The sequence below is a fragment of the Parasteatoda tepidariorum genome, chromosome 5 (genome assembly GCF_043381705.1).
Source record: "Parasteatoda tepidariorum isolate YZ-2023 chromosome 5, CAS_Ptep_4.0, whole genome shotgun sequence".
Classification (NCBI taxonomy): domain Eukaryota; kingdom Metazoa; phylum Arthropoda; class Arachnida; order Araneae; family Theridiidae; genus Parasteatoda; species Parasteatoda tepidariorum.
The window spans coordinates 47,707,547-47,732,654 of NC_092208.1; the positions used below are offsets into that span (position 1 = coordinate 47,707,547).

General features: G+C 26.1%; 2 protein-coding genes across 5 annotated transcripts; one reads left to right on the forward strand and one right to left on the reverse strand.

The window, feature by feature from the left end:
* Nucleotides 1-244: 244 nt before the first annotated feature.
* On the reverse strand, nucleotides 245-10,716 carry LOC107438885 (NEDD8-conjugating enzyme UBE2F). Of its 4 annotated transcripts, none has more exons than XM_016051291.3 (7): nucleotides 10,610-10,716; nucleotides 8,339-8,461; nucleotides 7,624-7,787; nucleotides 5,301-5,403; nucleotides 3,342-3,400; nucleotides 3,186-3,248; nucleotides 245-420 (listed from the first exon to the last, which is right to left on the reverse strand). In XM_016051291.3, exons 2-7 carry the CDS (start codon nucleotides 8,442-8,444, stop codon nucleotides 367-369), a joined length of 549 nt encoding a protein of 182 aa, XP_015906777.1. In that variant the 5' UTR covers nucleotides 8,445-8,461; nucleotides 10,610-10,716; the 3' UTR covers nucleotides 245-366. The 4 variants fall into 4 exon arrangements, with proteins under 4 accessions (XP_015906777.1, XP_015906780.1, XP_015906778.1 ...); XM_016051294.3 differs by having other exon boundaries at nucleotides 10,587-10,675; XM_016051292.3 differs by having other exon boundaries at nucleotides 10,241-10,675.
* An 18-nt stretch (nucleotides 10,717-10,734) lies between these two features.
* LOC107438884 (4-hydroxy-2-oxoglutarate aldolase, mitochondrial) lies at nucleotides 10,735-24,115 on the forward strand. Its single transcript, XM_016051290.3, has 7 exons — nucleotides 10,735-11,133; nucleotides 14,922-15,050; nucleotides 17,155-17,282; nucleotides 19,206-19,340; nucleotides 21,416-21,512; nucleotides 22,080-22,213; nucleotides 23,723-24,115. Exons 1-7 carry the CDS (start codon nucleotides 10,884-10,886, stop codon nucleotides 23,870-23,872), a joined length of 1,023 nt encoding a protein of 340 aa, XP_015906776.2. The 5' UTR covers nucleotides 10,735-10,883; the 3' UTR covers nucleotides 23,873-24,115.
* Nucleotides 24,116-25,108: the final 993 nt, after the last annotated feature.

Below are 25,108 nucleotides of genomic sequence, written 5' to 3' on the forward strand. Positions count from 1 at the left end.
ATTTAAAGGACTTTTATTTTGCTGACCACACAGATGATAATGAGCTCAAAGGTATAATGAAATCATGATTTACAATGAGGGAAAAAAATATTTNTGAAACAGGAAACATTTCTTAAAATCTCTACTTGACCTGACAGTGTAAAAACTCTACTACCTGATCTCTACTAAAAATCTCTACTACCTGATAAGTGTAAAAACATCAGAGGCTATTTATTAAAATAATTTAAAGGAAAAATTCTGTGAAGAAATTTAAAGGACTTTTATTTTGCTGACCACACAGATGATAATGAGCTCAAAGGTATAATGAAATCATGATTTACAATGAGGGAAAAAAATATTTACATAAACAGCTAAAATTTGAAAACTTCATCTTCTTGCAAAACGTTGAACATAATCCCTTACTTTTGCTTTAAATCCTTCCTGAAAATGAAATGAACTTGCTTACAAACTCATATTCATAAAAGTAACACAAAAATCTCCACTGAAGTATCAATTAATTAAATTTCTGCAATATACAACAAGTAAAATGAATGTAAAAAGCAATAAAACATAAGACAACTGAAAAAAAAACAGTGCAAGAACTTCCTTTTTCTTTTAAATTTTAATGTAGTTTCTGCAATGGACAGTATTGCTGCCTTAAATATAGCAAGAACCAGACACAAATATAAATTTAATCTCCTTCATAGTTAAGGATGTTCAGAAAAGCCACATAAATCAACTTTTTAAAATTTCACTTAGCTTTCTCCAGCAATTTCTAAATCTGGAGTTACCTTGTATTCGCCCAAGGCCTCTTAAAGGAATCTAGATTAAGACATGAGTAAAAAAAACCTTTATGAAAAGCACAACTAAAAACAGTTGCTAAATAATTAGTTGCTTTGATGCTTTTGTTAGGGATTTCAGCAAAAATTATTCCCAATGCCATTCGCCATGGCAACTAAACTGTCTTAAATATTTTATTTCATCATTGCTGTTGAAGAAATGTTAATATTAAATTAATCTCCTTCAATAAAAATATTAAGGAACAAAAAAGTAACCGAAATTTTTTTTTATGGCCAGACTCTGTTACAGTAAATTACTGAACAAGTTAAACATTTCTCAGAGTATCAGATTATGATGGATTACAATATTTAACATTATACTATATTAGAAACACTGAGCTAAAGGTAAACTGCAGTATTGACCCAGCGGTCCTTCTAAGAAAATCTAGTTTTCATGCACCATCACTGAGAAGAGCAAGAATACAAGCATTTTGCATAACATGACTCATTAATTAGAAAAAGGATATAAGTTTTATTTTTTTCTGATTAAAGTAATGGCTATAACAGCTTTTATAGAAGCTTAAAAATGTATTGTAAAATTAAGAAAAATCATATAACATAAAGATCTTTATTAACACTAATTCTAACACTAAACAGTAAAAGGTGTGATTTCTAAACACTAAAAGGTTCATCTAATTTAAATCAACACAGATAAATTAACAATTAAAAATTATAGTTTAATAAACGGAGATAAAATAAAAAATGCAGATAAATAACCATTCTTCCAACTAATATTTTGGTTAAATATAAATGAATACCTATAATTATATTTCCAAATAAATATCACATGCATAAAATTTTACACATATATAAATTATATTATTTCAACAATAGTAAAAATTCACCTTTTAATATAAATGCATAATTGTAATAACAAAAGTTAATATGACAATATCACTGAGAAAATTAACTTGTTCATTAAAAAGCAGAATTATTTAGAAATCTAATAGCATTTAGAAGTACGATTTTGTAATGCTTTTTGGAGAATCGGACTACTTGCTAGTGATTTTAGATGTATTTGGATCATAAAAAGCTTTTTCAGATATATGAAAACCATTTCACAACATAACTTCAAATCATCCAAAGTAAGAATAGTTAAAAATGATTCAGGGTTTAATTCTTTTTTAAGATTATTGCATTTTGAGAACGTAACACATCTATGTATGATTGGAAAGACGCGTTTTAAAATCATCTTTAATTCATATGTCACAATATAATATAAAATAATACTTTGGCATTCTGATCGTTTAAAATCTATATAAATAGATATCTATTTAATAAAAGTTTCATATCCCTTCAGTTGGTGCAGTTATAGACAGCGCATGATTTTGGCGTAGTAGTAATCCTTATTACAAGTTCTTTTTTCTTCATATTAAAACAATATTTCTTAACCCAATTAAAATGCTTAGTAGAAATGCCATGCTTAGAATTTGACTGCGCTTTCTACTTTTTAAAATAGGATTTTTCTTCCCTTTTCAACTGATCACTTTTGAAATGTTTTTCTCTTGGGGGGAGGTTGTATCAAGTCTTTAGTAGATATGCATAATATAAACGAACACGCCAATGCCGTCCGCCAAAAATTCTAAACCATCCCCAAAAATCTTTTAATATTACTCATTACTATAACAATTCAGTTTTAATACTCTTTATTTTGGTAACTATTAAGCATAGTAAAATGAGAAGTGCAAGAAAGCAAGATTATTTAAATGGAAAAGAATTTGAAAGTGACTCATAAAAATAAAAACTTATTAAATATTTCATTGAAATGTTTTTGCATTTCTATTACAAAGAAAGTTAAGCATAAAAGAAAACAAAATAAATCAATAACTTGTTTTATAGCTTCATAAAACTGCTAATCTTAAAAAAAGATACAGTGATATGTATATAGTGCATATATATATCAATATATATATTTTTTAAATAAAACACTATAAAAAGAAATTTTCAAACAAATTTCATCAAAATTAGATAGCAATGAAAAGGATAAAACTAGTTACAAAGATCAATTAATTGTTAGCAGAAAGTTTGAGATTTTATGCTTACAGAAAGTTTTTCATTTTATCTAAGTCAGTGTTTAGTAAGAAATGTTTTCTGAATAACAGTAAAAATTAATTTTCATGTAATGACTTTAAAACAATAAGATAGGTGATCATACAATATGATAATTAGATCCAAAATAATTAAAGGCTTTAATTTTATTTTTAAGAGTTAGGAAATAGTACAAATGTTAAAGAGTCTTTAAGAAATAGAGCTGGACAAGTTCACAATTAAATCAATTTCACATTATTTCTCACTTTTTATGTAATGGTTTACTTAAAGTTTGAGACATTGACAGTTTATCCTTAAAAATTGGTAACAGAAACATACTTTATCTTTTAAATAGTGATCTGCAGCTTGATTATTTAGAGGATCATCAAAATTAAGTAGATCCTAAAAAACATAATAGCAGAATGAGAAAAATTTATTTAACAAAAAATTAAAAATATTTTTTAAATATACAAAAAATATTAAAAGTAGGTTTACCGTAAATAAAGAATTTAGGCCCCAAACAACATCTTTTAATCTTCTGGTGGGAGCCCATCCTAAATCATAATTAAAAACTTTTTTTTTTAATATCTTACATCATAACTTAATATTATAACAGCATTAAAATAAGAGCATAGATATATTAAACTATGATCAAAAAGTATTTGAAATGGTAGTATAAATTTATGTATCAAAATCTTTTTCGTTTCCTTCAAAATAATCTTTGCTGACTTCAATGTCTAACCAATATAGTATGTGCTAAGCAATCTGAAAACATTTAATAATCCTTTAAAATAGCTTTTGTGGATGCTTTTCAGAATTCATATTGGACAGGAAAAAAATCAACAATGAGTACAAAAAGGAAATTTTAACCATTAGAACAAGAAAAAAATCAAATGGTGCTACTTTATGTATAGAATAGGGTACTTGTGGAACCATATTAGAAGAATGCTTTGCCAAAATTTGACAAATATTTGAAGTTGCGCTCGTATGACCTAAAAACCATGAGTTTTTTCACATTTCAGATCCTTTTCGATGAATTACTTCACACAAATTATAGATTAAATATAGGAAATTTCTTTGGTGGCCGGCAGCCAGTCAAAGCAAATGTTTTAGCGGCCCATTTTTTTGAAAATGTGCCAATTGCTGTTAAAACTAAAAATTAACATTTTAAATAAATGTCAATACTATTTGATGAAAATAACATCAATTGTATTATAAAGTATTAATTATGAAAAAAGGTAATTATATAGTTTTTTTTAATTTTAAAAGTATTAATTGGTAAATTTAAGTAAAAATTTATGTGCATTTGTTTTAATAATAAAACTACTATTCAAAATGGGTTTACAATGTGGTTTTATATTGATTTCAATTTTTATTTTAAATTATTATAATTTGCAAAAATAAAAATGTTTTAATCAAGTAACTGCCACATCCAATCAATTCAAATGCTTAATTAAGTGTTATTATCAATAGTATATGCAATATTTAGTACAGTTATTAGAATAAATTTCAATTAAATAAAATAATTTAAATAAAATAAACATGTTGATTTTAGTATGTTGTAATAGTTTTAATTATTTAAGCCAGTTGATATTTATAATAGATTATGATTTTCTAGATGACAATACTGGTCAAAATTAAGAGATTTAATGTTTATATGATTAAAGAGCATAATAGATTGATCATGTAAAATTTTATATGCAATTTTTTTTATAATTTCATTAGTTATAATAGATAACAATGACATGATTTTTAAAACCACCAATTCTTAAACACTTGTCATTACCAGTCAAAATACACAGAATTACATCTAACTATACATACGGAAATTGAGAAGTTTTTCACCGAAAATGCTTTCCTAAATAACTTTTAAATGTGGCATATTATTAAATTATCCCAATTCCATTAAAAATCTATAAAAAAATTAACAAATAACAGTTTTATTGTTCCGAAGCAGCGAAAAACAATTACTTCATAGTCTTGGCAGTGGTATAGAAAAATCCAATCGTAAAACTTTTTTCAGATGGCATAATTTAAGTTACAAAATAAAAATTACTACAATGAACTAATACTTCAGAAAAAATATGTTTCCAAAAAAACTTTTTACTGAGTTCTTTTTCAGAAAAATGGATATTTTCTGAATATAGATATGCACAGATTATATTTAATCAGTCAAGATTTAAATTAAATGTTTCAATTTTAATATTTTTATTTTTACAAAAAGTAAAAAAATAGCACTCATATCCAAAAATAGGATAAATATTTAAAACTAGCCTTTTCCTTACTGCTAAAAAAGTTAAAAGTTAGCTTTTGTTTTCTTTAAATTCTTTTCAGTAATAAAACTTTTTTTTCTAAAATTTAAAATTGCTAATTGGTAATATATGGATAATTTAAATGTAATCAGACTAATTGTAAGAGAGTTTTAAAATAATGAAAGATGTAAAATTAACTTACCTAGGCCATCAATTGAGCTTTGCCTCAAAAGACTTAAACATATTGCACCTTCTTCATTAATATTTGGATGCCAAAGGCGAGTGAGACATTTGACTTTGGGAGGCTAAAATGAATTTACATTAAATAAGCACATATAGTTTTAAAAATTTGAATTATTCTTAAAATAAAATTCTTTACAGTGAAAGACCAAAGAAATGTATTCTCCGTTTATAACAAATATGTCATACAACTGTATTAAACTTACAATTAGGAGTTTCAAATCAGTTTTTTACTAGATTTAGTAGATATTTAGAAACAAATAAATGCAGACATGCCAAGCTTACCAAAATAAAAAGCAAGATGTTTTTTTCTATACCTAGGAACTAACTAGGTACATGTATTATGCTTTGAAAGCATTAACACGGTAAATTTGTCGTGTGGTCGGTGCTTATTGAAAATAGATTCAGGAACATGAAGAAAAATAGAATTTTATTTAAGTAAGGGCCACAGACCCAAAAATGAGAACTTTACATATTGGTGGACAGATAGAGAAGAGCCAGTTTGAGCTTGGAAAGGAGGTTTTTATATCTTTCTGGACAATATATTTAAATATTAATAGATCTTAGTAAGGTGGGACTGATCAACTTCACAAGCTACTCAAGAGACATCACATTTCAGAGATAATTAGATCAATAATATGACTTTCTTCGTGGGAAAGGTTTGAAATAATTGTGCAATAGAAATAAGCTCGATTTATGGATTAGATATACACAATTCTTTTAACATTACAGAATATAATATTTTACAGTTTCATCATATTTTAAATTTAGATTGTAGTCTTGTAGCTAGAGTGCTACTTTAGAAATACAAAATCAGAGAAACAAAGTTATTTTATTTCATGCAAGGGGAGACCAGGCCCAGACTACTTACATGTTTGCATTATACCTTGCTTATGGCTTTTATATCTTTCTAGATAATATATTTTAATATTAATAGGTTTTAATAATATAAGACTAAGCCCATATCACATTTTTTTGAGATAATTCTATCAATATTATTTTCTTTGTGGGAAAGGTTTTAATTGATATGTTTGAGGTTTTGTGTTTGATTTTAGCCTTTATGGAGTAGGTTTAATACATATACATACCTGCCAATATTGGAAACATAAAATAATGGAGATTTTACTAGCGACATTTTTTAGGCTACTAGTAAAGTTTTGATACATCGTACATAATCATGTAAGTCAAAAATAGAAATTCAAAAGTGGAACTAATATAAAAATTTACGTTTAGCGAAGTAAAAAATATGTATATAAATCTAAAGAAGACTTTTTAGAACCATTATTTATAATTACTTAAACTAAGAGCATACAACATACAGCAGTACTGGCAATAGCAAAATTGTTGAAGAATAAGAAGTATTTTAGCCATCAGCAGATATTTTGTCAAAAAAAAATTTTTTTAATTTCTTCAAATACGGAAAAATTTGAGAATATACAGGTAAACAGGAGATACTAGTAAAATACAGAAGTCTTCATTAAAAAACAGGAGACTTGGCAGGTATGTATATTAATATTTAAACCACTTATTCCATATATGGAGTACGGAAGAAGTGGTAAATATTGATAAATTCTTAAAATATTGAGTCAGATACAGGACAAAAAATAAGTTAGGCATAGCTGCCAACTTTCTTGCATTTTGCATTAAAATTTTATCTGTATATTTTAAGTGGCAGTAAAAATTATGCTTCTATTTATTTCTACAATTCATAAATTTAATTTAAATTGACGTTGACCACCATGAGTAATTAATAATTCAAACACGTATACAAGTATGATAATCACTTGAGTTGGTGCTTTACCTAGTATAAAATGAAAATATATTTCCGCATATAAATTTTAATTTTACAACCACTCAGAAAAATCATCCTCGAAAAGACTAATAGTATGCTCGTACGGTTATGTCACCTGCTATTGGAACAGTCCTAGACATTATGACTAGAAATTTTCCAAGCTTTAGAAACTTTCTTAAAATGTAAAACAAAGCCAGTAGAATTTTTGTATGAAATCATGAAAAACTATAAAAGTCAAAATTTAAATAAATAAATTTAGTTTATCGAAATTTTATACTCAGATTTGCATTAGACCTAGCCTAAGCAGAAATTTTCTCAGATTTAAAAACCTTTCTAAAATACATAACAAAAGAGAAATTTTCTTTCAACTAGGAAAATCTGCAAAATTCTATACAGATATTACCAAAGAAGTTACACATGGTTCATTCAAAATTTAATGTCAGATTTGGCTTTTTGTAAGTCAAATCTGAATTTAAATTAAGTCAATACTTACAACCATGTTATAATCATCTGGGACTTCAATTACAAATTTAAATTTTCCACCACACCAGTAGCCTTCATCAGGAGTAATAGTTATTTCTAATCTGTGCAATTCATTTGGGTTAGGAAAATATGTTCTACAGGTACTTGGCAAGTTGGACTCCAATTCTTGTACTTCTACATAGAATATTAAAAATTATATAAGCACTGGAAAAAATTTAAAAATTACTCAAGTCAGTCTGTCATAGCAAATTATTTTTATGTAAAGAATTTTAATAAAATTACATACATTAAAAAAGTTTGATTTATGACAAATTTGCAGACTAAATTATATAAATATATTTATTAGATGTTCAAATTGCTACAAAATAACACTTTATTTCACTTAAAAATAAATGACTTTGTTTACAACCATTATAGCATTTTTACATTGATATCCCCAACATTTTCTATATTCAAAATATTTTAACACTTCAAGAATTAAGAAATTCTAACCAATACTTTTACAATGAATAACATGGAAAGGAAGAAGAATCTTTGCAGGAAAGCAACCATATTATTTTGCTATTTTTAAGTGAAAAAATAGAACTAATACTCAGAATGTTTAGTTTTTTTAATGAAAGATATAATTCAAGCTTAAAAGACCTAAAACAAATATATTGTTATAATTAACATTTCACAAAAGTTGTTCCTGAAAACACATTTAAATAAATCTAATTGGTTCTCACCTTTTATTAGTAACTTGTCTCTAATGGAAACTCTTGTACTCGCTTTCATTGTTCCATTAAAGTTTTTACCAGGTTCGTTTTTTATTTTCTTCGAAAGGGAGATCATTTTCAGCCTTTATCATACTACAAAAAAACAAATTAAAAAATAAGAACTAAATAACAATAATATGCAATGATAGAATATTGTTTCTAACTGAAAATTAAAAGAAAAATCTAGTAATTAAAATCATACCTAGACTTACGCGTTAATTCGAGGACACTCGGTCGAAGTTTATATATATATATATATATATATACGCCTTTCAGTCATACATTAATTTAAAAAACTAAGGATTAACAACTTAATAGACTTAATTCCCACTAACTTAACTTAATAATACACTTAATGGCGTTTCTATTAACACAAACATAGATAATAACCCTACTTTTCTTTTTTGTTAAGGTACACTTTAAAGTTATAAATAAAGATATTTTATAATTAAACAAGTAAATATTTTACCTTTTTTATTTCAATAATTTTCATTTTTATTTACGACTAGACTTTTTATTTTTAAATATTTAAACATGAATCATAATTTATACCAAGGAAGCTGTTAAACACTACACAGGGCAACAAATTAATTTTATTAAGTGTTTATAAAAAGCTCCTTCTTTATTTATACTTGTATTAGTAGGGCTACAGATGAAATATTTGACAATTAGCCAAACTTTGAAATGCTTTTTTTTTATTATTATATAAATAAAATAAAAATATATCTTATATTTTAAGTATTTTAATAGCATTCAGACAAATCTTAAAAAAAAAATCTAAATAAAAAAAATTTATTTACTGATTAAATAAGCCCAAGTACATAGGATATAAAGAAAATTACAGGTTAATTATTGGAGAATTTTTTTTTTTATGTAACCAGGTTTTATTGATTAATCAGGGGTCTGTTTAGAAAAAATTTGGGTCTGTTTATCGGACCCTTCACAAAATGATTTTTTTTTTTTTAATCGGACCCTTAACAAATTTGCTTATCTTCATTATTGTTTTATTAATCAAATAAACCCTTCCTGGGAGGAAAAACAAGAAAGATTGATGTAAACGAATTAAGTTTTGTCTTTGACAGACGCTTCATCCATTATTCGTCTGAAATGAATATTCTACGTTCAGCAGTCTAGCCTAAATACCAAATATTTGTATGTTGCATCTCTAATTTAGAAGCAGCAATTGAATTTTAGAAAATTTAATTTTTTTTATTATAATTTTACAGTGCTCAGCATAATCTTGTATCTATTTACAATTTAAAAACTCCTTGAAAAAGTTTTATGCAATAACCGCACCCCATTTGCACAAATTCATAAAAGCAGGAAATTCATGAAAGAATGTGACTTAACGCTTATTTTATATTCTCAAATTACAAGTAATTTTTTCACAATTTTACAAAAACAGGACCTTTTACAAAATGTCTGGACAGACCCCTGTCTGGGGAAATCAATAATTAAAAAATCATTTTCAACTCAAATTAATTATTTACCTATATTTAGTGTAGTTTTGGGAGGGTTAGGGGGATAAAACTCCCTCCGAAATTAACCATGAATTGATTATTGAACTATGATAAGTATTATACATCAGAAGGAAGTAATCAATCACTCCCTTGAACATACATTAAAACTAAGCCACTGTCTACATTTTCAGAGATGGCAATAATAACCAAAAGTTAGTTATTTCAACTTATAAAAAAACACTTATTTCAATTGAGAGCTCATTTAAAATAAGAGAAAAAGTACTAGTTAAAAGGTAAGAATATTTATATTAAAGGTGATAGCAAAATTCTAAAATGTCAAGTGCTGCTTAATAAGTAGCTAAAACAAATGAATAAAAAAGAATCTAATAAAAAAGAATCTGTAATGAAATACTCTAAATATTCAGTAACTTGAATTCAAAGCATTCTTTTCTTGTCTTAAATATAAAATAAGAGAGACTGCTCGAGTCAGAGTTCGATATCTTCTGGTCCATATATATTGACATAGGATTACTCGTTCGAGAAATATTTATATGAGAAATTTCCTAATTCTCTTGCACTTCAAAACTTCTAAATATTTTTTTATTCAAAAAAGTTAGCCTCTATTCTGAAACAAAGCAACAATGTATTAGATTACGTTCAACTACGCTTTGACGCAATAGTTTTAAGAAATTATCAACGGAAACTGAAGTACTACTTTGTTGTGAAACTAAACAAAGCAAAAATTAACAGAAAATTACCACTGTAAAACTAAATTACTCACTTCGTTGGATATAAATTTATACTACTAAAAGTCTCCCCAAGACTTTCACCCTCTCTTTCAATCAACAAATTCGATGTCGTTGCCACTGCTGAAATAAAGTTAAAAACACTTTAAAGTAAGTATTTGAGATTGGAATAATGTATCTGGCAATGTCAGCTTTGTTTACTATTTTGATTTTGTGATTTTTGCAACATATTTAAATTTGAATGTACTCTCGAATTCTTCATTCGAAACTCTTTATGCATACATGAAAATTCTTATTTTATATTGAAAAATGTTTCATTCTATGATAAGATCAACTAATTTAATAAAATATAACTGTATAAAGCAGCCATTTCTTATCTTAAATAAGACTCGCAGACTGAGTAATTCTTCGTCTTACGAACGATTTTTTTCTGCTACATCTTCCCTCGATTTATCTGGTATTTATCCACCTATTATAACGCCTTTTGATGAAAAATTCAACATCAACTTCGACAAACTATCATTCAATTTAAATGTGTGGAATTCAACCTCATTTAAAGGTTTGTTAAAATAGTAGATTATAATCTTGATAACGTACATGTAATAATATTCTGTAAAAGATTGTCTCAAGATTAGAAGAACTGTTTCGTAATCTTTCTGAAAGATTATGAGACTCTTCCACGAGATAGTTATTTAATTCATAAAGAAATATTTAATATTTAGAAATATTAATAAAACATCATTCTCTTATAAAATTTCCCCTCATGCGATTTTTTTGGAATTAACATTTCCTTTTGTAAAGATTTCTTTCACATATTTTTGATTGATTTAAGATTTCTGATTGTGTAGTTTTGATTTAAAAGAAATAATTTTTGAACTTATGTTATATCCTGATGTCTAACAGATGATGTATCATGATATAAAATTTCCTACATCACCCAGTCCTAATGCTGAGAACAAAAATTACCTTTTATTAATATATATAGATATAGTGGGTAGTAGAAAATAATAAAAGGTTAAGATTAGGGATGCACAACCTTTTTGGGTGAAGGGCCACTTGCACAGCAGGTAGATTAACGAAGGGCCTCATGCATATTTAGTCATGTCAGCAGCAAATATGATAATTTTTATGTAAATATTAGTGTTAAAAGCGCTAAATGTTTTTATCAGTAAACTTAATAACATATTGCAGAAAATTAAATACTTTTAATTATTTAAACCTAAAAAAACTAATACGTTTTTTGAAATTTTTTCACAATAATTCATTTATTAATAGGATATACACACACATGAATATTGGAAGGGGGGATATAAGTTCTAACCAAAAAGAAGCTTACAGAATGAAAGTGTGAAAAATATATGCATTTTATAGAGTAATGTAAATTTGAATTAAATATTTTAATTAATGAAAATTTACAATGTTTAAACAAAAAAAAAAATTTGCATGCAGAAGTTCCAGCGGGGCATACATCAATTGTCGGCGGGGTGCATGTGACCCTCAGGCCATAGGTTGTGTACCTAGTTGAGGTAGATATTTACTAAATATATGCAATTTTGCAAGGCGTAACTTACTTTCAAATTTACCTGAGATTAAAGAAAGAGTTTTACTTTTGCAATTATGCAGAGTAGAGTGTTTGTTAAAATTCTTAACTTAATGGTGATGATAGTTTGAAAAATCTTGATATTTTATTATGAATTATTCTTGGTAATTTTTTATTGTTTAAAAGGGTTTTTTCTCTTGCTACTTGTAATTTTATTAGAGTTTAACATCTAAGTTTATAGAGAAACGTAATAGTTAAAAATTTAATTGTAATATCGGTAATAGTGTTTGATTGTTTTTACTCGAAATTTGTTGCTAGATGTTGAAGTGCTGCATTTAACAGAAATAATATATTGAGGAAGTAGGAAATATAATTATGAAGGTAAATAATCCATAAAGCTTTTGAAGTTTAAGAAAAAGTATTTTTATTTAATATTATCTAATCTTAGTAACTTTTTATTTATTAAATAAACATTATGACTTAATTAGGGTTTTATTTATATTTATTGTCTAAAGTTTATTTCGTTAAACTGCAAAATTTCTGTGGACGAGAGGGACTTAATAGAGTAACCAATGTTTAGCAAGGTAAGTGTAGATCAAACTTCTTTCATATTCTTAAAGGAAAAAATTTTGCGCTATTTTCTCTTGGGGACGACATGTCAGGACTTTTATTAATACATTTTGAAAGGCTGGCAAAAGCAAGAAAAATTATAAAATAATTAAACATGTCAATATCAAAAATGTCTCTTATGAATTTTAAATTTATTTTAGAACAGAATGAGACTGGCTTTTATTAAAATAGGTTAAAATTGGCTGTTGTACATATTTTAAATGCAACTTAATAAATTAGCATGATTTTTTTTTATTGTCTTTTCTATTTTCCAATCGCACTGAATCACCTTTTTTACTTAATTCACTAGTAATTTTGCTAGTTTAGATCCAGACCACTATGTTCTACTTCCTTTATCTTACATAACTTGACTATTTCTGTACATTAAAGGTATTTTAATAATTTTTACATGTTGGTTTTACTTCCTTATAATTAAAGAATTATAATTTATTTAAAAATTTTGATCTATTGCACATTAAAAATTCCAAGTTTTTAAATTTTTTTCTTCTTAAAAGCAACTATAAAATTTTTCCATTTATGTCAAGGCAAATTACATTCCATTTCTAATGGATTTGAAAGATAGATTTCATAAAAATATGTACTTTCTTTAAATATGTCGGTACAGTTTTTCAGAGTATGTAGGCTATTCACAAGAAAAAAGTGTTGCTGAAAATCAGAACAAAAAGTATTTCGTTTACAAAAGAATAAATATTGCATCAACAAAAAAATGTCATATGTAAAAGAAAAGATGAAAAACTATGTTTATATCACATTATGTTTGAATTTCTATTTTATAATCCTTCTATTATCTTCTCTTGATCTATTGCTAAAATCATCTAGTTGATGCTTAACTGAAAACATATTCTATGTGTGGGACAGAAGTCACTTTCCCTAGAATATTAATCCAACAGCGAGATGTAGATTTTAATAATGTCTCATCCGTAAGCAAAAAAAAATAAAAAATTCACCCTGTACTGTGTCATAGGGAATCATTAATTTTCCAAGTGCAATATACTCTGTGTGTCTCCTTGTGCCACAGAAGACATTTTTGTTATAATTTTATACCAGCAGCAACATTCTATGGTAAAGAAAGCTTTCAAAAATATTAGTAGGCAAAAAGAGAAAAATATACTTGAGGGTGCCCCTTGGCGACCTATGTTTGGCGCTATTCCTGTTTGCGCGGAACATCGTGGTAACAGGAATGTTGGCCAAAACATAATGTTATTTCAATAAAACATTGAAAAATTTAAACACAAAAACTTGCAATGAAACTTGCAAAATTAATAAACCCAATAAAGGGATTTTGAATCGAAGCAAAACTTAATGGAGTAGGAGCAGAAAGAAAAGGAAGAAAACAACTCACTTCTTCATTAAGCTTGAATATCCTCAGATTTAGGTGCACAGAATTATCTAATAACAGGTGGATACTGTCTAAATTTATCATGAATAGAATCTGCGTACTTCCATCGCCACATAAATTTGACGAAATACGAATCAAAAATGGCGTCTGTAATACCGGACTAGCGGTGTCATTTTTTTCTTAAATCCCTTTATATGACTGCCCACATACTTTCGATCTTATTGAACAGATTCAAAAATAACCTTACCAGCCTGTATTCAACGTAGAACTAACGTACCTCTGAAATTTCATATACCGTTGAACATTTAAAAATAACGCAAAAATCTAAACCAATCAGAATCACGATTGGGTTTCAACATCGCCCAGCTTGGCGAGAATCAAGGGGCACCCTCAAATATAGTCTACCCGGCAGAAATTTTTTTTTACCATGATTGGTCTTTAAGGAATCATTTTATTTCATTTACCAATTGTATTATATTCCATGGCAATCTTGACTTTCTATTCACCAAAAATCATGCTTGAAGGAATAAAAGTGTACATTTTAGAGTTTGTTTCATAAATGATGTCTTATTTTTAGCTGCCAAACAAATGAACTTTTCCCTATATAATCTATTTTTCAGGACGAAAAAATTCAGCATAGATAACCAAAAGTTAAGTGTTGGGGTTAGTAAAGTGTTATGATTAAAATTATAAATATCGAACATTAATTTATTCTAATAACTCTATAAATAAGACAGTTTTTTATTTAGCAGCTTGTGTATGTTCAATTGCTTTCTTTTAATTTCAATGTTGTTTTCTTAAGCTCTTTATTTATTGTTAAATTTTAAAATTATTCTAGGGTATGTTGTGTTAGGATCGACTGGAGAATTCCCTTTTCTTTCTGAGAAAAACAAGATACATCTTGTGAAACATGTGAAAAAAGAAAGTGAGCCACATAAAATTATTATTGCTGGTACAGGCTGTGAATGTAAGTATGAATTTATTGTACAGTTGGTGTTGGAGGTGGATCTGTATCTGTAACTTTGTACTCAATGCAAAATAGGATTAGAAGTGTGGTGCATGCTGCAGAACAAGCACTCTTCTTCAACGATAATGAGAATTATAAAAGTTTTTTTTTGTGTGAAATAAAAAATATTGTTCCTAAAAAACTATTTTACAAAAAATTACCAGATAGAATTTTACAAGAACGTTTTCAACCAGATATTATATTTGCATAAATTCATCTAGAGTTAACATTTTGCCTCATCAAGCAACATTTAACCAAATTAATGGTAGCTGATAAATATAACTGACCACAATTTGTATTTTTTTTTTAATCTAATTCCCTTCATCTTCTAAAATAATGCTTCCTCTTTCAGATATTTCATCTCTGTCTTTTGTTATTTTTTAGGCATTTTGAAAATATGGGATCTATTTCATTTTTCTTTTTTTTTTTCTTTTTTATTTAAATATATTTTTTCCCTTTGGTTTTCCAATCTCATGCATCCATGCCTGTTTTATTTTAAATAAAATTTTCTAGGATGTTACCTAATTTTATGATTGTCTATAATGGCCACTGCTTAATCTAATCAAATTTTTAAATGTATACAATAGTAACAGTTAATTAAAAGATATATATTGTCATTCACTAATATTATTTCACATCTCATTTTTAAATGGTCTTCTTAGCACAGTTATGTAAGCTTGCTCTGATATAAAATTCACGTATAATCCTCAAAACATTTTCACTCATTAATGTATCTGTTACAGCGCATTTCCCAATTACTCTGCTATGGGCTTATAAGTATCCAGTACTTTAAATGAATGCAGCATGAAATGAGATCAATTAGTAACACAATTACTTTTTCAAAATATAAAATTTGATAAATTCTCTAAAATTTGCTTTAAAAAAATCAGATGAAAATAATTTGATATTATATATCCAACACTAGATTGTAGCAACGTGTAAAAAAAAAAAAAAAATTTTGCTGACTCAATTTAAATAAGTAGGATACCTAACTTGCTGAATCCAGTATCATTTGGTATTGCAAATTTTCCTTATGCATTTTTTTTTATTCCTGTTGTTGTGATTCTCTATTCGCTACATGATTATTATTTTGATTTCCTTAATTCTATAAAAAAAAATGAGGCTACAAATTCTGCTGGACTTTCTCAATAAAACTATTATAAAGCATGGTTTGGCGATAGGAAAACTGTTGGCTGAAAATGCATTTAATCATGGGAGATTATTTTCAAGGAAACAAAAAATATTAATGACTTGATACCTTTTCTTTTATGATAACATTCTGAGTATTTTTTCACAGTAGTATGCCATTATCAATTCTTTAAACTTTCCCAAAACTTTGAATGTAGAGTTTTACTTTTCAATTCATACCTGATGCCTCTCTAATTTTATAAGACCAGCTTAAAAAATAATTTTTTCATTGTAACAAAATTATACTATTATTATAATAATGCTGCATCAGTATCACAAGGATCCAATTTTTGAGGGGGATGAGATTGAACTACACAATCACAATTGTTCTTTAACATAAGAAAAAATTTTCTTTTATCTGCTAAATATGTGTGAAAAGTTTAATTGTTTTATCTCTCTTTCTTTTAACTTTGATGAATTTAAATCCATAATGATTCACGAAAATGTGTTTTTTTTATTTGTCTGAAATATTAAGGGGAACTTAGAGATATTTCTAATTATTGAGTGAGATATATACTTATTGTCTTCCTCCCATACTAATGACGCCAATGTTATGCTTCAGAATTAATCAAGAATCTTGATGTAAAGATTTTTTTATTTGCCTTTTGACTCTGGTTAATAATCTATTTCTCTTACCCTTTTTTAATTCATATTCTAATCACTCTTGATATTATTCAGCATCCCTCTGATTAAAGAAATTAAAAAAATTTCTTATGCAGACAAATACATAATATTTCCAAGAGCTTTCGTATTTTGTAAAATTTTCTATATCTCTCTCTTCAAATTTTCTTTTATAATTGTCTCTATATTTGTTTATTTTAAAGATTCATCATGATTGTATTAATATTCTTTTTTTTTTCTTCTAATTTACTTTTAGCAACTACTGAAACAATTGACTTGACAAATAAAATGGCTGATGCTGGTGCAGCAGCTGCTTTAGTTGTATCTCCATTTTTTTATAAAGGTCGAATGACTGATGATCTACTTTATGATCATTATATAAAAGTAAGTTTTACGAATTAAAGTTGCTAACTTACTGAATGACTTCATTTCTTATGAAATCTTAGTCATTATTAGTACTAGTTTTTATGACAATTTATTCAATCTTATAAAATAATGTTTTGAACCGACAGTTATTGGCCCAAAAAATTAATAAATTCTTAAAATTTTATTTCCTTATTAAATATGTATTAATATTGCATAAGTTTATAAAATGCTGATATTTATCAATGATGAATATTGACATATGGTATAAATTCTCTGTATTTTTTTATTGTTTAGTTTATATGTTTTTGCTGTTTGGCAAATGGGAATAAATCAATGCAATATTATTAAGATGAAATGTGATTGAAATTTAAATTGTGAAAAATAATTTTATTTACAGGAAAATAATTTTGAAAAATTTTTAACCCATAACTTTAATTTATTTATTTATTTATTTTTTTTTTTTTTTTTTTTTTTTTTTTTTTTTTTTTTTTTTTTTTTTGTACAAACTACTTAATCACCAAAAACATGACTTTTCACCTTAGGTTCAAATATTAAAGAAATGATAAGATTTTTTTTTCATTCAACTAACAACACAATGTGCTTGTTTTAAAAATTTGCAGTTTATTAATGAAATAATACAATCGTGGTAGATTTCACATTTTTGTGTACTATTGCATTGTAATTAATTAAGTTAATTTTTTTTTTTAATTCTAAACTAAGATTTAAACTTAACTTGTAAGATTCATAATTGGAAGCTGTTTAAAATCAACCTTCCTGTTATCAACTGGAAGATATATGGCTAAGTGTAATCCCAGAAATTTAGAGCAATTCATTTGTTTTCAATAATAATTTCACTTTAATTTGATTGACTGTCATAACAAGTTCAAGAAAAGCCTTGAAACTGAAAATAAAATGTGTATTGCAGTTTTAAAAATTTTAACCTAGCATTTGATTACATATCAAGTAATTTATCATTCCATCACACCTCTTTTTTTAAAAAGAAAAAAAAGAAAATGGTACTTGAAAAGTAAATCATTCTAAATTGTTTTCTTGTATGAATATATTTGAGTATGAATGTCTTTGTGTATGATTAATTTTAAAAATTAATTATGCCTAATTACTATTTGAGAATTTTAATAAATTAGTCACTGATAAGCCCTCACTAATGCACTTAAGGATAGAATGATGCTTAAATAGGGTGTGAGGGAATGATTTTGGAGCATTATTTATTCAAAAAATAAGTTTTTATTGCTTAAAGTATATTTTTGTTTCTTTTGATATAATTAGAAGTTTAATTGCAATGGTCTTAGAAACTTCAATTCACTTTATTTTTAATTTTGTAAATTTACTGTTTTCACAAGAACTATACATATACATAAAAATTTTCCCTTTTAGTTTCAGTGTGTATTTTCATTTAAAGTTAAGTGTTTTACTAATTGATTTAATTAACTAATTTCTGAATTTCAGTTGTAAATCTTATTTATTTATTTGCAAAATTCTCACTTGTAGTCCTTAATTAAGATGAGTTTTATTTTTCTTAAAATTCAGATTTAATTGTTCTATTTTAAACCAGATCTTAGATTTTTAATTAATGTATTTTGCTCAACTTGGGGCATATTTTTAAATATTTAAATAACCACTACTTTGTTTTTGCTAACAACCAAATATTATGTCAATAATTCCGGATTGTCTTTCCTATTTGAGGAGCTAAATATAAATTTTAAGAAAATTAAAATAATTAGGGTGATTTTAACTGTGCCAAAAATAACTAAAATATCTAATTGTTCTGTGAAATTGAACAAAGTAATTATTATTGAAAATTAATACTCTAGGTGCTTGTGATTCACCCAAATTCCATAAAGTATGTAAAAAGAAATAAATTACATTCTTAGCATTAATTTAAATTGTGTAATATTATATGTTTTATGTGTCATGTTTTAGGTTGCTGATTCAAGCAAAATTCCTATTATTTTGTATAGTGTACCAGCCAATACAGGAATTGATTTAAGTGCAACATTAGCTGCAAGTTTAGCTGATCACTCCAATATTATTGGAATGAAAGATAGCGGGGGAGATGTAAGTTCTTTAACATCGGAATTGAATATCAAAATATTTAAAATTTAAAAAATAAATATAGAGATGTTATTATTCTAATTTTTGTTGTAATTAATATTAATTATAAAGGATTATATATTATGAAAGTTATATGTCTAGTGCAAAGGTTCAGTGAGTTGGATTCATCAGAAAATTTAAATGGTTTTAAATTAATTGAAATTCGAGACTAATTTAGCAATTAGAAACAGCATTAAATGATAATTTTAAATCTACTCTGACCATTTATAAAACTATTTCTTATATCATTATCTTTTCTTCATAATCTGATGAAGATGTTTCTATAAAGTATTGACTTTTTGCTACTCAAATGTACTAAATGCGTATCTATTTAATGTACAGTGTGAAAACAAAAAAGAAACCTTAATAACTTTTGAGCTAGTGACCCAATTTTCATATATTAAGATCCAATTTCTATCACTGGAGAGTCAAACCTAAACTATAATAATTATAATTATCTATAATAATTGTAGTGTAATTTAATAATAGCTCAAAATTTTTAAAATTGTAAGGAATACTTATTTCTACATTATCTCAAAATATACAATTTTATCTTACAAAATTGAAAATTTGAACAGAATCAGTCAAGCAGTTTTTAAAAAGTTAAAACAGAAAATATAATGCCACTTTTGTTCAAAATTTTGATTTTGCTATTTAAAATCAAATTGTTAAAAATGAGCTTTAAATTTTAATGTTTTTGACCATTATGAAACAAATAAAATGTAATAAGAAAAAATAGTTTTTTTTTTTCATGTTGAATTACATATGGATGAATAAACTTTAAAATTGTGTGTTCAAACTTTGTGATTCTCTTAAATAATGCCAAAGATGTAAAAACAAAAAGGAACTCAAACCTCATTAAATTTTTGGGATAATATTTTCCTAATTGCAATTGATTCTCTTTTTATGATGATTGCAACTGATATCAACTAAATTCTATTTTTATGATGATTGCAACTGATATCAACTAAATTCTATTTTTATGATGATTGGAACTGATTCAAAAATCCGAAACCAAACCTGTATTGTAATATGTGTCAGAGAAGACTCATTTTTGTGTCTGAATTTTCAACTTAAAATATTGCCTGTGTAAATTATTAATTATGTTTAAGGTTAGACCATTAAACTATGAAGAATGCATCAAAATCTATGAAAATCCAATCACTAGTTCCAAATTTATTGAGGTCATTTTTTCCTCCCACCTTCCACTATACACTTGGCATAATTTCATGATAAGCCATCTGGATTCATTGATCAGAATATGCCATCAAGATTACATATAAACATTTTATAACTTTGTTGGTAAAAAATGTAAAAACATTTAAAAAAAATTATGTGCTATTTAAATTAATTTAGTTAGATATTTTCAATTTTATATTCTTAATAACTATTTCTGGTGACAAACTGGTCCACCTTTTTAAATTAGTAAAATTTCAGGTTTCACTAGATTTAAAATTGTATAGCTAAAAATCGAAATAATATGAGTATCAACTCACCTTGCACCATTGACAGTGGTTTTATTTTGACCTTCATTTTCAGTTCTTTGGTTTATTTCAATCAGACAAGAATGGACATCAAGGAGAATTTATTATCAAAAAAGGGTTTTGTTGTTCAGTCCTATATATTCTAAAGTTTTAACTAAAAAAATATGTTGGTGCTTTAGCTGGTTGGTGTAAGAATAACAAAACTTTTTGGCAGGTTTGTTAAAATCCAACTGTGGACTTCTTACTTCTATCATTATATTGACAATTAAAATATTCTTTCGCAGTTAGTGTTCATTCTATTGCTGATCTATGCAAATTATTTACATTCAACAAAGCATTGAAAAGAAAATAATAATAATAAATATGCTTTAACTTCAAGCTAACTATTTTCCCTCAAAAAATTGGTTAACAAATTTATAAATTTATGTTTTGCATGAACCTGAAATCTTAAAATAAAATGTTATATGTTCAAGAAATTGTTTTCCTTGACTTCTGAATAAATTTCTTATCTCTGTAAAGTTTTAAGTAATTTTGTTTCTAATTTTTTATAATTAGATTTCAAAAATTGGATTCATTTGTCACAAAACGAAAGGAAAGAATTTTCAAGTTTTAGCTGGCTCTGCTGGTTTTCTTTATCCAGCACTTTGTGTGGGTAATAAATATTTAATTTTTATTCATTTCTGTCTCTTTTTAACTCTTAATTTCCTTGGGTTATTCACAAAAAATAAAACCTTTCTAACTTAAAATACATACAAAACTAATGTTATTTAGTTTGATGATATATTATTTTGCAAAGAACTTGAATTTAATAATAAAATATTTTTGAATAAGAAGTGTCTAATAACTAGGATATAAGGAACTCTATTGATGTTGCAATAAATGGTTCTAAATTAAAATATGAACGCTTTAATAAAGTTAAAGGTTAAAATTAGGTCAAAGGTTAAAATAAAGTCAAAGGTTAAAATATAAAGTTTTAATAAAATATAAAAGCTATATATCTTTCTCTCTCGTTGTAAGGATTTTATGGTGCATTTCTTTTAGTTTACATTCAACACAACACAAAAAAAAACAAAAAAAAATTCTCATGTACTGAAGTTAGCAGTACGCGTCACCATTATTTTATCACATTTATAATATGTCTTAAATGTTAGACAATTAATACTTTAACTGTCTTTTCATTTATAATCTAGTTTTTTTATTGTAAAAATTTGTTTTTCAGGATGTGTTGGGGGAGTTTTAGCTTTGGCAAATGCTCTAGGCAGTGCAACTTGTCAACTATATGAAAACTTTATTTCTGGTAAGCATGAGGAAGCTCGAGAATTACAGTTGCGACTTATAGGACCAAATCTAGCTGTGAGTTTTTATTTATTTATTTGGTTTTAAACTACAATTTATACATTCTTATTAAGTCTACCCATTCTTTTCATTTGTAGGATGTTTCATTATTTTATTCATCAATATATAGTAATAGATATTTAAAGATTTTCACTTTGAATTATAGGATCTATAATGTTATGATATTCATCATAAATTATTACTCACTTTTTATTAGTTGTCTACATATCTGATTTTAAAAATTCAAAAAAAATATGTGTCACAATTTTTTTTATTTTTCAAAAATTTAATTGCACTATTATACTACTTTTTCTAATTAACTGTTGTTAGGACATAGTGCTTTTTACTTCAGGAAAACATTGCATACAAAACTGTACAAACCCTAATTTCAGAAGAAAAAGTCTTATTGTCTTTTGCATAAGGCTCTAAATGTGAAAAGAGCACAAAAATCGTCACATAAACGTATTATAGTTTTGGTTCTATGATGAAAAGCCTTCATGGGCATGAAGGCAGAGAACGTGTGGAGAAAAAAAAAATTGGAGATATAGAAGGAAATGGCAAGAAAGTTACAAAAGATGGAAAAAAAGGGGGGGAATAAGATGGAATTACAGGCAAGAAAACAAGTGTTGTGGGGGTAGAGGGAGAACCCCAGATGGTGGAATAAAACTACGGTAGGAAATATACCTTTTCAGAGATGATTGTGTTCTGGATTTTTTGTTAACCGCAATCAGTAAGTTTCCGGAAATCCAAGGTCCAGAAGTTTTAAGAAATCACCAATCACATTTATATATATAAATTCTTGTATATTTTATTTAAAAATATTAGAACTAGAATTTATGCTTGGCATCTGTTTCATTTGTAAGTATTTTTTCGGTAGAATAATAAATGTGATTAGAGATAAAAGTAAACTTATACATAATTATTCATTTAAATTATTCTGCATAAAATTTATTTAGAATTTCATGTTTTGAAAATATCAATGATTTAAATTTACAAAGACATTAATTTTTTGAAATGCGTCTTTAATGATTTTACTCAAGAAATTTTCAGGATTTTTGAATTGGGCTCACAATTACCCCTTCCTTTTTCTCGTGCTCTTTTCACATTGTTAAGCATTATACATATCTAGCTCAAAATTAACCTTTTCTTTACTTGAATAATATCTTTTCTGAAATAAATAAATTGTTTACATTAGAGTTGGACAAAACGAATTATATAACTGATTCAAATTAATAGAGTCGTTTCTTCTTGGTGATTCTAAGCATTAAAAGATGTAAGAATCTCTTAGGTTTTACAAGAAATTATTAACTATCTATGACGTAGCATCACAGTAAGACAAAACTAACAGAAATTTAAGAAACATTAATTCATTATAATTTAAATGTATTCTGATAAAATCAACTGATTTAAATCAGTTACAAGTTGGTGATTTGAATCATCAAATCAGTACCCAGCTCTATGTTACATACCATTTCAAATTTAAATCGTTTAATTCATTTAAAGTTTGTCAATTGTGTTTACCTTTAGGTCACCAAATGGTTTGGTATTCCTGGTGTTAAGGCCGCTATGGATATGTTGAATTACCAAAGTGGTCTATGTCATCCCCCACTAAAATCTTTAACTGCTCAGGAGCTTTCAAAGTTGAAAAATGAATTTGTGATCAACGGCTTTCTGTGATTTACTTAAATGCCACGTCAGTGATCACTTCCAGAGATTTGTAGCTTATATTTTTATACTATGTGAGTTTTATATTTTTGTTATCAACATAGTCATTTTGATTTTTAAAAAAAATTACAATGTTTTTCTGTTTAAAAATGTTATACTTTTATGCAAATTTTACTGTTTATATGTTTCTGTAAAACATATCATATTAGAAATTGTTAACAAATTTTTTTAATAAATTGTTTTATTTTTCTAACATTTTACATTTTTATTTCTATTTTATTAACTATGGATTTCTATATAGTTTTAGTATACTTTTTTTTTCATACAACATAGTAGCTAAATTTTTACTGGGTTAAAACCTCTTTAATTTATATTTTAAATAATGTAATAGTTTTAAACTAAAATTACATATGTATGATATTTTTTTGTTTTATTTTTCAAAAGTTGCTCTAAATTACCAAAGTAGAAAACAAACTAAATATTTACAAATTGTTCAACACAAGACTGTCTAAGAAGTAAAATCATACTGTATTCCATATAATTTATTAATATTTATTAAAAAATACAATAATATGTCACAATATTTAAAGACTAGTGAAACATATTTACAAATCATTCTCACAAGCTTTACAAACATAAAACACATTGTATTATTTTTTTAACTGTAATTCTGTTCTTATACTTGCCAAATCATTTTGCATAATAGTGTTGCCATAAAAATAATTTCTGTTGGCTTACTTTAAATCAGATTGAAAGATTAAGACTCTGATTAAATTAATTTTTATTATATTGACTAGTAGTCTTAGTAGTTAGTACTAGTTTTAATACTGACCAGCTACTATTGAGTTATTTATTATGGTGTATTATGAAAAACCTGGGTGCATCAGGTTGCAATAAAAATAATTTCTATGAGCTTAATTTATATCAGATTGAAAGATTGAAACTCTGGTTAAATTTATTTTATATTTTTATTATTTTAACTAGTTAATACTAGTTTTAATACTGACCAGCTACTATTGAATTATTTATTAGGGTGAAAAACCTGGGTCTATCATGTTGCAATAAAAATAATTTCTATTAGCTTACTTTATATCAGATTAAAAATTTAAGACTGGTTAAATTTATTATTTGTTTTTATTATTTTGACTAGTATGTTTGACCAATAGCATTACTAGTTAGTACTAGTTTTAATACTAACCAGCTACTATTGAATTATTTATTAGGGTGTATCATTAAAAACCTTTCTTT

Excerpts from the sequence above, each read along its gene's own strand:
- LOC107438885 (XM_016051291.3), bottom strand. The coding sequence starts at position 8,444 with ATGATCTCCCTTTCGAAGAAAATAAAAAACGAACCTGGTAAAAACTTT. Across the intron at positions 5,404-7,623 it reads CAGATGATTATAACATGGTT|CCTCCCAAAGTCAAATGTCT; the intron begins GTAAGTATTGAC and ends AATTCATTTTAG. Across the intron at positions 3,401-5,300 it reads AAGCTCAATTGATGGCCTAG|GATGGGCTCCCACCAGAAGA; the intron begins GTAAGTTAATTT and ends ATTATGATTTAG.
- LOC107438884 (XM_016051290.3), top strand. The coding sequence starts at position 10,884 with ATGTTTCATTCTATGATAAGATCAACTAATTTAATAAAATATAACTGT. Across the intron at positions 17,283-19,205 it reads TTTATGATCATTATATAAAA|GTTGCTGATTCAAGCAAAAT; the intron begins GTAAGTTTTACG and ends GTCATGTTTTAG. Across the intron at positions 19,341-21,415 it reads TGAAAGATAGCGGGGGAGAT|ATTTCAAAAATTGGATTCAT; the intron begins GTAAGTTCTTTA and ends TTTTATAATTAG.